The 15,990-nt window shown below is 32.4% G+C and overlaps 1 protein-coding gene across 3 annotated transcripts in view; it reads right to left on the reverse strand.

Annotated features, from left to right (window-relative positions):
• LOC150088897 (uncharacterized) overlaps nucleotides 1-15,990 on the reverse strand; it is a 599,507-nt gene that overhangs the window by 339,611 nt on the left and 243,906 nt on the right. For all 3 annotated transcript variants that reach the window (XM_090369705.1, XM_090369706.1, XM_090369707.1), the window contains 3 exons: nucleotides 12,524-12,613; nucleotides 8,906-9,028; nucleotides 8,686-8,775 (listed from right to left, as the gene is read on the reverse strand). In XM_090369705.1, the coding sequence (XP_090225831.1) occupies nucleotides 8,686-8,775; nucleotides 8,906-9,028; nucleotides 12,524-12,613 (303 nt within the window). The remainder of the gene's footprint in view (nucleotides 1-8,685; nucleotides 8,776-8,905; nucleotides 9,029-12,523; nucleotides 12,614-15,990) is intronic.

The raw sequence follows: 15,990 nt of genomic DNA on the forward strand, positions 1-15,990 counted from the left end.
TAGACTATATTACTGTAATCCTGTATTGTGTATTGTTATGTATCCTGATGATTGTTAAAGAATATATTCAATTTGAAATAAAATGAAAATACTAATTTGATATCTGTGTTAATAAAAATTTTATTTAAATGGCAAACCAGTTGGTCAGTGGAAAGTTAAAACTACAAAAAGTGTGTTGGATATAATTTGTTTATTGATGAAATTAAATTAAAATTTATTTTTAATTTTAGATATGTGAGTAATTAACTGTTAGAATATAGCGACTTTTTTTGAAAAGCATTTGTGAATTCTTGTGATGTAATTCTTAAATAAATTTTTTTTATCAGTATTTTTATTGCATTAATTATCTGTGTTTCAAGTACTGATTATTTTTAAATTTAAAAAAAGAAATTACTCAAGTTCATTGGTTTTCTGCATATAAGAGCTTTCAATTTATACATAATCTTCATCATCCAAATCTGTTATACCCAGTGGGTATACAGGTCCCTTTGATAGCAAAATAATTACTCCTCCTGGACTATCAGCCTTCCATACTATCCTATTTTCCAATTAGATTTCTAGTCCTAACCAAAGTAAGCCTTTCCTTTCCTTCAATGCAGTATTTTTCAACCTTTTTTGAATAATAACAGAGCACATTACAAAATGGGTAAGAAATTGGCAGAATACTAAATCTGTATAAGCTTATGTAAGCTTATGCAGATTTAGCTATTATATAAGCTATATAATAGTAAATCTGTATAAGCTTCATGACTGGAAACAAAATAATTCAAATTAATTCCATCATAAGAATTTGTTCTTAATATAGATACATGAAGTATATTTTATTTTTATTTTTAAAGTATATAAAAATATCAAAATATAGATAAGTGCTCATTTTTGGCAGAACATTTTGCAGACTGCATGGACAATGCTTATGGAACACCAGTTGAAAAATACTGCTCTAATGCTTAGTTTACACTTTTGATTCACCATCCTCTGGTTTCCCTCCAAGCCTATTACCACTCATTTTTGTTTCAAATATCCATTTAGGATAATTTCCTTTTTCCCATCATTGCTACTTGATTGTAACATCCTAAGGTTGACTTACTTATCTTTGACTGAACATTTGTAGCCACAAGATTTCTTCTCATTTCCTCATCTGTAATATGGTGTTGCCATTGGGTCCATCTGTTAGTTCCATTTATTTTGTTAAAACTCATTTTTGAAGGCTTCAATTTATGATAAATTCCTTTATTTCTTATCCACCTTCAGCTCCACAAATTAAAGCAGGCTTAAAAACTATGTTATAACAGCTAATTTTCTCTTTTAGCTAATTTCCCTTTTACAATAAATGTATTTAACTGGCTTCCTATGCTTTCTATTTTACTTATTCTGTTCCTTATTACTACATCTTTTTGATTATTTAGCCTATGCTCTAAATTTTCCTTGTCTCTCACATCTTTCACAACCTTCATGTAATTAATTTTCATGCAAAATTCTCTACAACTTTTATTTAATTTATTCAGAAATTCTTGAAAATCTTGCACCCTCCAATTGAACAGCAAAATGTCATCTATACATAATAATGATCTAAATTTTGAATTTCTCACACTAATTTGTCAGCAACTTATATTCTTTTATCGAATAACCCATGGAAATTATTAAAAAGAAGTTGTGATAAGGAGCAGTCCTATATTTCATGTCAAGTTTAACTTTAAACCATTTTCCAATGCCTCCTTCAAGTCCTCACTGCTATCTTTTATAAACTTTTAATACCCCTTAACCCTTAAATATTATCCTCAATGCCATAATTTTTCTAAAATTTGAAATAGCATATTTCTAGAAACTTTGTCTCAAGAGCAAAAACTCCTAAATATATGTTGTTATGTTCCCATGACTTTTCTAATTTGTCTCAGTACAAAATTTTTATTGCCTGGCAAAAATTTGTTCCTGAAAAAAACCTGATTGTGTTTCCCCAAGATATTCTCTCTCTCTCTCTCTCTCTCTCTCTCTCTCTCTCTCTCTCTCTCTCTCTCTCTCTCTCAGAAAAGAAAAGATATGCTCTTCTCTAAGGTAGGAATCTGAATAAGAATAATTATTATTTTTATCTCATCAAGCATAATCAAAGACTATTGTGACCACACACTTTTCATTACAATTAGTTTACCTGCATAATCATGTCTTATTGGCCAATGATGAGATGTTACTCGAAGCTATTAGTTCAAGTAATTAGTGTTTATAAACTAATTCACTATCAATTTTTTAACTTTCATAATGACAAAACTTACAGGAAGTATGCACTTTCTTTAGAAGAATTCTTTTTAGTTAATTTAAATTTATATTTTGCTGTTCATCACACTATCAACTTCATGGTTAAGGAGATGAGACACATGAACAAAAATAAACCTTTTGCTAATTTTTGATATTGTAATTTTTCTGCAACTTGAAGCAATTGTTAAAATCATATCAGTTAAAAACAATATTAAATTATCTTCATAATTTAACGGCTGGCCAAAAGTCAGGAAACTGCAACATGTCTTTCTCTAATACATATTCACACACATACACTCACACAGACACAGAAAACAGCTGTGCACCTAGCAATAAAAGCAAGATGAACACAATTAAACAACTGTGCACGTAGTAATGGAGGTGAGATGAATATAATCTAAACAACAAGTCACAAAGGAGGTTAGGCAAGAGAAGGAAGATTATGAGAAATCTTTGGCAAAGAATGCAAAGAGGAACCAAAGACTTCTTTACTTATGTAAACTCTAAAAGGAAGGGAATGAATTAAAGTGTTCCACGATATCACTGGTTCAATTGTTGATGATCCTGCTGAGGTATCTGACAAACTGAATGAGTATTTTGCATCTACATTCACACATGAGGAATTCTGTAGGGAAGTGGAGGCCAGAAGCTTATCAAATTCTAGCAGGGAACTAAATGATTTTGTAATAACTGAGAGCAAAATGGAGAAGAAATTGTTGAAGTTGAACATAAGAAAGGCACCTATATTAAAGGTGGCAGCAAAGGAAGTAAGCAAATCCTTAGCCATAATTATGAGAGCTTCCTTGGACTCAGGGGAGGTCCCCATGGACTGGAGATGTGCAAATATGTCCCCAATTCACTAAGGGAGATCAAAGGGTGACACGAGTAATTACAGATCTGTTATTTAATTTCTGTTCCATGGAAAATAATGGAGTTGCTGTTACCAATAAAGGCTTAAGTTCTGCAAATTGCAGCATCTGAAGACTAGGTGCCTGCGAGGTGATCTGATTGAGGTGTATAAGGCCTTGAATGGTTTGAGCAAGCTCAATGCCAATGAAATTCTTCCCTTTGCTCAGATTACTCACCTGAGGGAACATAAATTCAAATTGAGGAAAGACAGTTGTAGAATAGATGTGAGGAAATTTTGCCTTTAGCCAGCGAGTGGTTGATTGCTGGAACAAACTTCCGTCTGTCATAGTGAAGGTTGACAACTTAAATAAATTCAAGGCAGAACTAGATAAACATTTGCAGTCAATGGATGTTTTTTTTGACTGATGCTATATAAGCTTGTTTTCTTGCATTATATGCCTGTACTAATGCTAACCGTACACCTAGCAATGTGAGAGGTGCACTGCCGACATGTCAGCAATGGAGGAACTAAGACATGCTCATGACTTTTGCAGCAGTTATGTTAGATGAGCACAGTAATCTATGCTCATCTGATTGCTACATCTATGATTATCTTAAAGAATTAAGTCCTTAGGATAATCACATGTTTGGATTTCAGATGATAAAAATAGGCCAGAAAAAAAAAAAAAAAAAAAGATTTCGGCTTATAGTTGCTTTGAGTGAAATTTTTTTAGTCTCTCTCTCTCTGCAATATACATAACAGTAACAAAACTCATATTCATGGAAGAAACTTTCTATTTTAGTGAATTAGTTATGATTCATTTCATATGCACATTTCAAATTTTTTTTTTTTTTTTTTTTTTTTGTTTTGCTGTTTCTGTGCAGACTTACCTGTTAACTGGTATGCCAACAATACAAAAAGAAATATTATATCAGATAATCTGCATCAAAACTAATATAAAAGGCATGTAATATCATTATGTATTGTTCTTTTTTAAGAAAATTAAACCAAAACTTCTTTTTCAATGCCATGTTCTAGTTTACCAAATTTATGATTGCCTTAAGGATTTATTTGCATTCACTTCATGAACTTAAGAGATTGTTTGTAGGTTTCATTAGATATTATTAACCTTAGTCTCTTGATTCTCAGTTAGCTCAGAGTAGTTGGCTCAGAGGAGCTTTTATGTCATAAAAGCTCCAGATATAAAACAGCTGTACATTAATGCAGTGATGTATCATTATTTATAGAAAGAAAGAAGGAATAGTATTATTATTATTATTAGCCATACAGTGCAAGGCAGCCTGAGACTTTTGCTGCAACAGCCAAAAAATAACTTCTGAATTACTCTGAGAGAGAGAGAGAGAGAGAGAGAGAGAGAGAGAGAGAGAGAGAGAGAGAGAGAGAGAGAGTGTTGAGTTGTTGTTATTTAGAGCATTAGCAACTAAGGCCATATTGCTCCAGGGATATGCGGTGGTCATTCCCTGACATTTCCGCATCCTCTGTATTTGGTGGTCACGGGCTCGAACCCCAGTCTAATCAAGAAGTGTGTGCTACGCACTGCTGCTCCTGCCCACCTGGCTACAGAGGCGCCCCTGAGAGAGAGAGAGAGAGACAAGATTTAGAAGTAGAAGGGAATCATCGAGAAAGAGAAGAATGAGGATATCCAGCTCAGGACCCTGAGTATGGGCTTGACTCACCTAGGGTCCTGAGCTGGATATCATCATTCTTCTCTTTCTTGATGATTCCCTTCTACTTTTGACTCTTGTCTCTCTCTCAGGGTAATTCAGAAATTATTTTTTGGCTGGCGCAGCAAAAGTCTCAGGCTTCCTTGCACTGTATGGCTAATAATAATAATAATAATAAAACCATTCCTTCTTTCTTTCTATAAATAATGATACATCACTGGATTAATGTACAGCTGTTTTATATCTGAAGCTTTTATGACATTCTATAACTACAACTACTCTGAGCTAACTGAGAATCAAGAGACCAAAGTTAATAATACCTGATGAAACTTACAATCTCTTAACTTCATTAAGTGAATGCAAATAAATCCTTAAGGCAATCATAAATTTGGTAAACTAGAACATGGCATTGAAAATAATAACACTACTCTGCATTTTGAAAAAAATTCACTGATGTTTTCTCAGAAAAGGATGTTTCTGAATAATTTTCTAATGTTGATTTAAAAAATGCCTACTGTTTGTTTCCATCACGACGGGTTTCTTCAAAAATCACAAAAGAAATTTTGATTTTTCACAAATTTTTATTAATTTTGGCAAATTTGTGCACACTGAAATTATAATAAAATGCTTCTTTTACATTTAAGTATATGTTGAAAACACTATTAAAAAGGATAGTGTGGCAAAAAGCCCATCAAACACATCTTATTTTAAAAACTGATATATGATTGGTAAAATTTTTGTTTCTTTGATTTTCTTGCAGATCCTTCTACTTTACTGTCCCTCTTCAGCATTCGGCAATAATAAGCCATCATGTTGACATTCCACCTCCCCTGGTACCTCATCTCCATGTCTTTAATGTCCTGGTGAAACCACTCATCTTGTTCTTCACTAACACTTCCTGGATTTTCTGGGAAGTAGTTGATATGGAAGAGTAAAAAATGTAACTTGACACTCATGTTAAGCCCAGCTCCTTGAAGTTTGCCAACATATTTTCAACTATATTCTTGTAGTCTGGATCCTCGTTGTTCCCTAAGAAGTGTTAAACACTTCTTAGGGAACAACAACAGACCTGAAGCTAATCCATGCCTGTTTTTCTTTTCTTTTTTTTCACAGTTCCCTCAAAATCTTGGTCCCTCATCAGGTTTGTTCACAAATTTTAGATCCAACAAAAACACATTGTTTTAGCTTCTCTTGGGTGATTTATGGGAATTTGGTATAAAGGTAGTTGAAGCAGGAACCTTTCTGAGGTAAAGCTTTCACAAACTGTTTCATCAAACCCAGTTTGATGTGCAAGGGTGGAAGGAGAATAGTTTGGCATCTACCAGTGGTTTATGAACTATGTTCTTTGATTCAGGTAACAAACTGCCCTGCTTTAACCAGACCTTGACATTCCAGCACTTACTCCTTGTCCAATTGGTCCCACTCACACAAAAAAGCAAGGCATTTTTGTGTAGCCAGATTGCTGTCCAAGTAACATGCCTATCACTTTAAAGTCAGCACAGACCAACCAACCATATTCTTCATACTTAATATTTGTCAACAACCTCTTCAAGTTCTCGTATGTTTCTTTCAAATGCATAGAGTGAGCTACTGGAACTGACTAATATTTATTTCCATTGGGGAATAACACACTTTTGAGATTCCTCTTTGATGAGTCGATAAAAGTCTCCACTGTGTGGGGTTGTAACTAATTCCTAAATAGTTCATTAAGTCATTTATATTACCGGAAAAAACTACAGAATCATCCTCAGAAAAGTTCAGACACAGGGAATCAGTTCTCATTCCCTGTGTCTGAACCATGAGAAAAACATCCCAGGTGCTAGAAGATATTTTTATTTAAATCTAGAATCAAGAAGTTCTGCAGACTCCTTTGGTAAATTTAAATCTTGTACCATATCACTGAGTTCATGTTGTGAAAACAGTTGAGAGCTGAACTCAGTGTCTCCAGGCAGACTTCAGTTTCATCTTCAGAAGCTTCACTTTTAGCACTCTGCCACTACATTCTCCAATATAAGTGGAAGGCATGGAATTGGCAAATTATCTCCATGTGGGACTGGTCTAATGGAATATGTAATATTAGGATACACAATGCCTTTCTTACTCTTTGTGTTGTTTTCCTCTAATAAGCAAAAGTAACAGTCATCATGGTTAGTAGGCTCCTACCAAATCATGGGAATTGCAAATGGCATAGCCTTCTTTTTACCATTTTTCCAAAATCTCAATGCTTCAACACAGGTTCGGCAAACTTTATGTGGAGCCCATTGTTTATTTGGTCACCAAGTTTCACTCTAAAATAAGCATAATACATTTTTCTACAAATTGTGTAATATCTTGTCTTTGCTTGAGGACTACATAACTTCTACAAATATAACAAAATAAATTCAGATTGTTCAAACACTTGCGTGAAGACATTTTACTCCATTTCAGAACAAGTTTGACACAATAACTCAAAAATAAACTGAGCTCACATTGGTAAACACTACTGCATGGACCTCTCAAGGTCAAGAAACAAATGACTGAAGGCAGTGTTGCCAACATTTGAAGATTTAGTTTACAAATTCCCAGAATTTACTCCTAACTTAGCACATCAATAAGTTATTTGCTACACAAAATAATTACAGCGCAGAGAGAGCAATTTACTGAAACAAAACACAATGGTTCTTTAAAATTATAACACAAATATGTAAAAATATAAGCTGATATAAAGGGTGGAACAGTTCTTCAAAGTGATTTAGATGCAACACTTCACTGTTGAAAATAAGGTTTCAACATTAAGAGTTATCATATGACATTTTTTAAAAACACAATTTGAAGTTTAACGCAAAAAGATGAGAACAAACTGTTCAAAGCAAATACAAGAGGGCTTCAATGTGTAATGATTATCTTCTCAAATTTTTTTTTCTAAGATGCTCAGAATGGTTTCTTGGCAGGCTCCAAACCAATTTTGAAGATTCTTCAAAAGTAGCTCAGTCAATAAAAACAGAGAATATATTTCATGCAAAAATCCTCAACTTTAGTTATGCGTTACTGCATCAAAATATAAAAAATGTTAACTAACAAAAAGTTAATTGGAAACTTTCAAATGGCCATTATACAACAAAATATAGTTGCGGGACTGAATGAAAATAAAGCAAAGTTACTAGAATAAAATCCTTTTCTAAATTCTGTAAGGTTGGGCAAAAGAATGCTATGTTCTAAAACCCAATACAAATATGTTAGGTACAATGTATTAGATTGTGCTTGATAAAAAGGAAGTTAAAAATCATTTGAAGAAAACTGGAAGTAATTAACCTTTTAAGCTTTTCTATTAATGCTTTTAAGCTTTTCTATTAATCTATTAAGTTTTTATGTTATGCATTAGGCTAAAGTAAATGATTCTTAAGATTGGCTCATGGAATGCAAAAATATCTACTGTAATTGTGAAATGTTATGTGATACACAAAATTTACATTAAAAATTATCAAATGGCAAAGAGGGTTTTTAGACTGCAAAGATTTGGGAAACACTGACCAAATGTTAGTGAATAAATAGAATTAAACTGATGCATCTTGATCAGATACTCCAGGATCATATGGTAAAAATTTCCATTATGATCATATAATTATTCTTGAATATAAGGATTCAAAGTGAAAATTTAAGTACTTTGAGGAGTGATGTATGACAAGCTACATTTTGAGATCACATGAGCTAAAACAAACAGTTAAACACACATGTATGTACAAACTCACTGAATAGAAATCCTTATTTTCTACAAATCAAAATTTCCAGATATGGATACCTAAAACAGTCAAAAAAGTGAAAAAAGTCTAATAGAAATGTAACAGTATCATAAGTGTTTGATAAAGATTAATCACCAAAAACTTAATTTTGACTTGAACCAGTTTAACGAAAAAAACTTACTTATACAGTCCTTAATGCCAATTCTGGTGACTTTACAGACTTCATCATAAGCACACTGTGTATTGCTCTTACATCTGTCTTGAGGAATAGCTATGGCAAAAAAAGAGAAAGAAATCTAAGTATTTAAGCAAAAGCATGGGGTTATGTTTCGTGCTTCTTTTTTTTTCTAAAATAGTTTATACAGTTTTCAAAGCGAAGTTATATGAGATTAAATACTTACGTTGACAGCCAATACTAAAATCAACTGGATTTCCTGAGAAACCAGGCTTGCAATGACAGATCGGACGGTGATTTTTACCCATACACATAGCATTTAGTCCACATTGAGTAGTATTACATGCATCTAAAAACAAACAAAAAAACACTCAATATAATGGATTATCTATAAAAAAAAAAAAGAAACTAAGTATACAATGTGGGATCAAAAATACCCAGAGTGAATGTGTTAAAAACATCCAAACATTAAATAAGAAAGCCTTTTGATTTTGTAACTTAGAATGTCTAAATTTTTTTACAGTAGGTGGCATTTTGGTTGAACAGGCACAAAGGTTTATTTATATCTGTTTGATGATAAATAATTTAGTATCATCAATGTTCTGAATGAGCTCTTTGATGAAGAGCTACAAATTTTTCTTTTTGTTATTGAAGAAATCAACCTCAAAGGCTGTATTTTGGTCAAAATGAAAAAGTTTCATTGAGAGGAAGGATATCTGAATGGCATAAGACCTTAAAGAAGGATACATCATCACTGAGGATGATGCAGGTTGGGGGAGATCTTGCATATCAAATTATAAATTTATCTCTTGCATCAGAAGCATTATTTGGGCTGACTGTCAGGCACAATACACTGAAGTACTGAAACAAGTAGTGAAGAAACCTCTCAACAGCAGAGAGTAGTTGCCAAACATACAATATATGATATTTTAAACATGAAAAGATTATACACCTTATTTGTTCATAAGTTTTTAATGGCAAATTAAATGGAAACAAGAGCTGAACTTTCAAAAAGAACTGGATAAATTTGTCATCATAAAGACTTTCTAAAAACAACAGTAACAGAAGATGAAACATGGTGTTCTCTTTGTGGACCACAGGAAAAATATCAATTCTCTCAACAGAAGTTTTCCATATCTCCCAGAAATCAAAAATTTGGATTTACAGGTCTAAATAAATTATTGAAGCTAAAAGTAAATAAGGCATTTGGAGTAGTTAGGATCTATCCAATTACATTAAGAGAGGCAGCAAAAGAGGTAAACAAACTTTTAGCCATAATTATAAGAACATCCATGGATTCAGGATGTTTGCACACCCCTACTATGGAATGGAGTGTGCAAACATCTTCCCAAACTCACAAAATGGGATCAAAGGGTGAAGTGAGTAATTACAGACTTGTAAGCTTGAATTCTGTTCCATCAAAAAATAATGGAGTCACTAGTTAAAGAAGTAATGCAGCAACATCAAGACAGGAATTCAGTTTAATGGCAATCACAGCATGATTTGTTGAGGAGTAATCTTGTCTGATTAATCTGATTGTACTCTATGATGTAACAAAGGAACTGGATGCAAAAAGTAACTGTGATATCATATACATAGATTTCAAAAAAAAAAGCTTTTGACACTGATCCACATGAAGGACTGCTGTACAAATTAAAGTAATGTGGCATTAAGAGCAAGTTACTGCTATGAATAAAGGGAGGGAGGGAGGGAGGGAGGGAGGGAGGGAGGGATGGATGGATGGATGGATGGATGGGAGAAGATGGAGAATGGTTATCAATGAGCACTGCTCTCGTTGGATAATGTTATTAGCGGAGTCATCCCTCAGGGTTCAGTGCTGAGCTTATTGTTGTTTTCAATATTTATTAATGATATTCATGATAACATATCAGGCTTAATGTCAGTTTGCAGATGATATAAAGGTTGACAGAGTGGTTATTGAAAATAATCAGGGTATGCTATTGCAACAAGATCTATAAAAATTAGGCAGATGGGCAGAGAAGTGGCAGTTGAAGTCTAACATTGACAGATGCAAGGTACTGCACACAGGTAGCAGTAATCCCAGAATAACATACCACCCACATTCAAGATAGTAGAGAATGAAACAGATGTGGGGGTAATTGTGCAGGTACTGCATACTGATAGCAGTGATCCCAGAATAACATACCATACAGGTAATGTGTGTGTGTGTGGAATGTTATTCTGGGAAATGAAACAGACCTGGGGGTAATTGTACAGCTAGACATTTACCGAACAGAGCAGACAGGTTGTTAAAGCATCTAATAGAGTTTTGTCAATAATATAAAAATGTTTGCCAGCAGAGATAAGGAGATAATTATTCTGTTGTGTAAGGCAATGATTAGGCCACATCTTGAGTGCTGCATTCAGGTCTGGAAGTCTAATTTTAGGAAGGAAGAGCATCTGTTGGAACAGGTGCAGAGAAGAGCAACAGCATTAGTGGAGGGAATAAAAAAGTGTACTCTTACCAAGAAAGACTTCAGTTCTACAAATTGTAATGTCTGAAAACTAGGGAACAATAAGGAGATCTGATTGAGGCATGTAAAGCTGTGAATGGACTGAATAAGCAAAATGTTGAGGGCATCCTTACTCCTGCTCAGACAACACAAATAAGGGACTATAAATTTAAATTTAAAAAGGATGTTTGCAGGATAGATGTGCAGACATTTTCTTTCAGCCAGAGGTACTTCATTGTTGGAACAAGCTTCCATCTGGTATTGTAGAAATGAGTACTTTTAATAAATTTAAAGAGAAATCAGACAAATTATTACAGGGGGGATTGATTGGTAATGTGGGAAGTGGTGTGTGTGTGTTTTTTTTGTTTCTGCTGTATAAACAAACTTGCTTTCTTTCATCATTTGGTGTTCCTCCTTCAACCATGAATGGGCACACCACCTTGAAAGCTACGTTTCTGCTTTCAATTGATTTTACCTTGCTTATATTTTGTGATTTTAACGTATTTCCTCTTGTATATATGTTTTTATAATTTTTATTATATTATTTGTATTCACTCTTATTTTATTTTTAACTTATTTTTTGTATATTTATTTTAATAAAGTTCAGTAGGTCATCTCAAGTAATTTTATTATTGATCCTGCTTATTCAACCTTCAGCATGACTTTTATAGAACAATAGGATGGCCAAGTGGCTTCTGACAGAAGCTACCTTTTTAAAATTTTTTGGCTATTTTTTTTTAATTTTGAGAATAAAAATCAAATCCTCTCATACACTTTACTCTACCAATATTTGTTAAATAATGATATGGTATTCAGCTCAAAAACTATAAATTGAGAAATGGGAGGGGGGATAATAAAGATTAGTGAAAAAATGTATATAGCTCAAGAAATTTCAAATAAGGAAAAATGTGATAAATTATGTAAAATAAATTATGTAAATTCTAATTAATAAAACACCATATTTAATTCAACAAAAAAAAACACTAAAAATTAACTTTTTATTTAAAAAAAACAGTGTTTGTCAGAAGTCAAGTGATCACCTAGTGCAACTGATGGGGGGTTAAAGCAATGACAATTTACTGATAAAGCGACGCTTCTAGAACCACAACACACGTATACAGTCAAGAAACTTTCAGAAAAAAAGACTTCAAAGATGCTTGTTTTGTAGTTAATAACAATAACACCAATAAAAAAAATAAAAAAAAATGAAAAAGGCAAGGCCATTACTTTGAAAAATTCAATGTGCAGTTATTTATATCAATTATATTTGTTTAAGTAAAGATTAAGTCTTGGAACTTTTTGATCCTGCGTTGTATGCCTCATAATAAGTAACAGGAATAACCTTTAATGAAATTAAAAACTTCTCTTACCAAAGCAATCTTTGAAATGACTATTTCCTGTTCGACATATCTGGTAATCAAGGCAATTTTCATCAACTTCACATACATTTAGGGATGGTGCTATATGACCAAATAGAATAAATAAAACAACAATGTATGCATATTATATAATTACAAAAAAGTATACACACAATAATTCAGAAAAATTAAAATTGAAGAATCTACCTTCAAAAGGAAGCAACAGATGATTCCTCAACAATTATTAAAAAAAATCAAAATAATGATAAATTTATGACTACAAATTATTTAAATAGTACTTAAGAAAATAAAAAATGCAGTAAATTACATTAATACAACCAATCATAATACAAAAATAATGGGAAAAATAGCATAAATGGGAAAAAAAACCTGCAGCTTAAATCATATTCTAGCTCATACATTATGACATGAAACCAATCACACATTACGACATAGACAGGAAATCTCTATTCCCCTTTTGCAGTATGTATATCGCAGCAATATAGAATCCTTGCAAAAAAGGGTTTTCTTTAAAAGAAATTATTCACAGATTGCCAAATTAGTTCATCTATATTGTTATCAATCTTTATTGTGTTTAACTGCAATTATATTAATCTTGTCATTACTGTCCTGTTTAAGGATTAATTATATTAATTAATAATTAAAAATAATTAATTATATTAATTAATGGGAGTAATTATATTAAACCTGTCATCTTAAAATGTCTTGTTTTACATATAAGGTGTGATCAAAAAGTCTGAGGACTGACTTTGCAGCCTGATATTATGGCATCACTGAGAAATGCAATTTGCCACATGTATGGTGAATCATCCAAAATATAGTAATGCATGAATCACTAATTTATCTGAGGTCTATGAATTGGCACGCATTGAATAGAAGGTATTTTATGTATTTTGTTGTGTTTTAAAATGAGTGATTTAATTGAGCAGTGAATTTGCATCAAATTTGTTTTGAATTAGGGAAAAGTGCAACAGAAACTCACTAAAAGTTAAAAACAGTATTAAAAAAAGATACTATGTGTTGTTCAAAGACTTTTCAGTGGTTCATAAAGTTTAAAGAGGGCCACTTGTCTGTTGAAGATGATCTTAACTCTGGCCACACTCCAAATTCAAAAACCAGTGATTTAATCACTCCTGTTTGTGATCTAATCAGAAGTGACTGATGTTTAACTATCCAAAAAGTTGCTAGTGAAACTGGTATTTCTTATGTAACATGTTGGCCAATTTTAATACAAGATATTGGAATATTTCCTAACCTGTTAAATAACTGAGGAACCAACTTGATGCAAAGAAATTTTAGAACATTTTTATAAATCTTTTTAAGTTAAATGGTATGATCATCTTTCTTTAATAATTATTACCTGCTTTGGTCATTCTTTTGGACACATTAATCACATCTTCACACTATTTTCCTATATAAGAGCAGGTAGCAGTGTAGCTTTTTAACTTTTTGAAACCTTCTCCCACTGAAACACTTTGCAATAATAGCTTTGATCCAAATGTTACATAAATAAATTTATATTATTTATTTATGTAACATTCATTTATGCAGCTGCCCTTATTCCACACATAATGCATTGTAATATTTTACCTTATTCCTCCCTTTTTTCCCCCAAGAATTAACTAAATTAGCATAATTTAATTTATGACTAATTAAAAATACACTACTTGTATATTTAATATCTCCCATGTAATAGTGCCACTCCTTCAAGATATTCATGATCGACATGGGCAAAACATGGTCCTTCTTATTAGATATTTTATTCTCTATAATTTGTTTTTTCTGATTTGATAATAGACTCTGAAGAGGATCTGAAATATTGTCTTAAAACTAATTGTTGTCAGTTAACTCAACAAGCTTTTGTAAAGCTTCTTCTTATGACATAATGAATTAGAATTTCTTTACAAAGAAATTTTAAAATGTCATTTATTCTTATTTACATGTATATCTTAGTTCATTAAATAAATTAATTATATAAGAAAATGAATATAAGAAAATAATTTCACAATAAGAAAATGAATATAAGAAAATGATTTCACAACTAGAAAAATTTTTCTAATTGCAATTAATTTTCTTCAGTGTTTAAATGTACACATGTTAAAATTTTACCTTTTTGAGCTTTTTTTTTTTTTTTCAGTAAGTATATTAGCTGCCATAACCCTTGTTTTTTTCAATAAGCAAATGGGAATTCAAATATTTGGTAATAACCTACCCTTTTTGCTTGGTAATGAAATTCATCTAAGTTGCTCATTAAGCAGCATGATTTACAGTTAAATCAAAATGAAAAATAATAAGACAATAAGCACTTCACCTGTATAGAGTGCAATTTGTATTATTTTCTTAAAGGACTACAGATTATTCTCAGACATTTTGTGGTAACAAAACTTACCAACTTCACGCACTAACTAAACATTGCTGGAACAAACTTCCATCTGTTATTGTGGAAGTTAATAGCTTAAATAAATTCAAGGCAGAATTAGACAAACATTTGGAACGAATGGATTAGTGAAATGGGAAAGGGTTTTTTTTTTTTTTTTTGGCTGATGCTGTATAAGCTTGCTTTCTTGCATAATGTGCCTCTACTAATGCTAATGCTAACTTAGTGGGTGAAGCTGATGATGTGATAAGAAGCAATTTAGTCACTGCAGAAGAGGTACAGGAAGTGGTAATAGTATGCACCATATAGTGCAAGGAAGCCACAGGCTTTTGCTGAACTGGCAAAAAAAAAAAAAAAAAAAAAACCACAAGTAAATAAGAAAATACAAATTATTATGTTTCCCCTCCTCACAAAGGTAACTATCCAGTTGACCTCTGAATTTATTCAAACTATCAGTTTCAACTACCTGTGAGGGGCAACTTGTTCCAGCAATCAATGACTCGCTGGCTAAAAGAAAACTTCCTAAAATCTAATCTAAACCTCAAACCCTGTAATTTGAATTTATGCCCCCTAAGTTCTGAAATAACAGTGAGAATTCCACCTGCATTCATTTTACATATCTCTCTCTCTCTCTCTCTCTCTCTCTCTCAGAGCTTTATAAACCTCAATCAGGTCACCTCACATATCCCACATACTCAGAGTCTTTCATTGCATGGTCGTCCTTTTGCTCATCTCACCATTCGAGTTGCCCATCTTTGGACTCTTTCAAGAAGCTCAATGTATATTATCAGATGAGGTCTCCATACTTGAACACTCTATTCCAAATATGACCTTACAATTGCCTTATACATTTGGAATACTGTGTTCAAGTATAGAGACCTTATCTGAAAAAAAAAAAGACATTGAGCTTCTTGAAAGGGTCCAGACAGGCAACTTGAATGGTGAGATCAGCAAAAGGATGACTGCAAGGAGAAAGACTGAGTAAGTGGGCTACAGAGCTTGGCAACCAGGCATACACAAACAGCATGAAATGTCTGAGAATAATCTGTAGTCTTTTAAGAAATTAAAGACAGATCACATT

The sequence above is a fragment of the Mastigoproctus giganteus genome, chromosome 3 (genome assembly GCF_048544385.1).
Source record: "Mastigoproctus giganteus isolate SK-2022 chromosome 3, ASM4854438v1, whole genome shotgun sequence".
NCBI lineage: Eukaryota > Metazoa > Arthropoda > Arachnida > Uropygi > Thelyphonidae > Mastigoproctus > Mastigoproctus giganteus.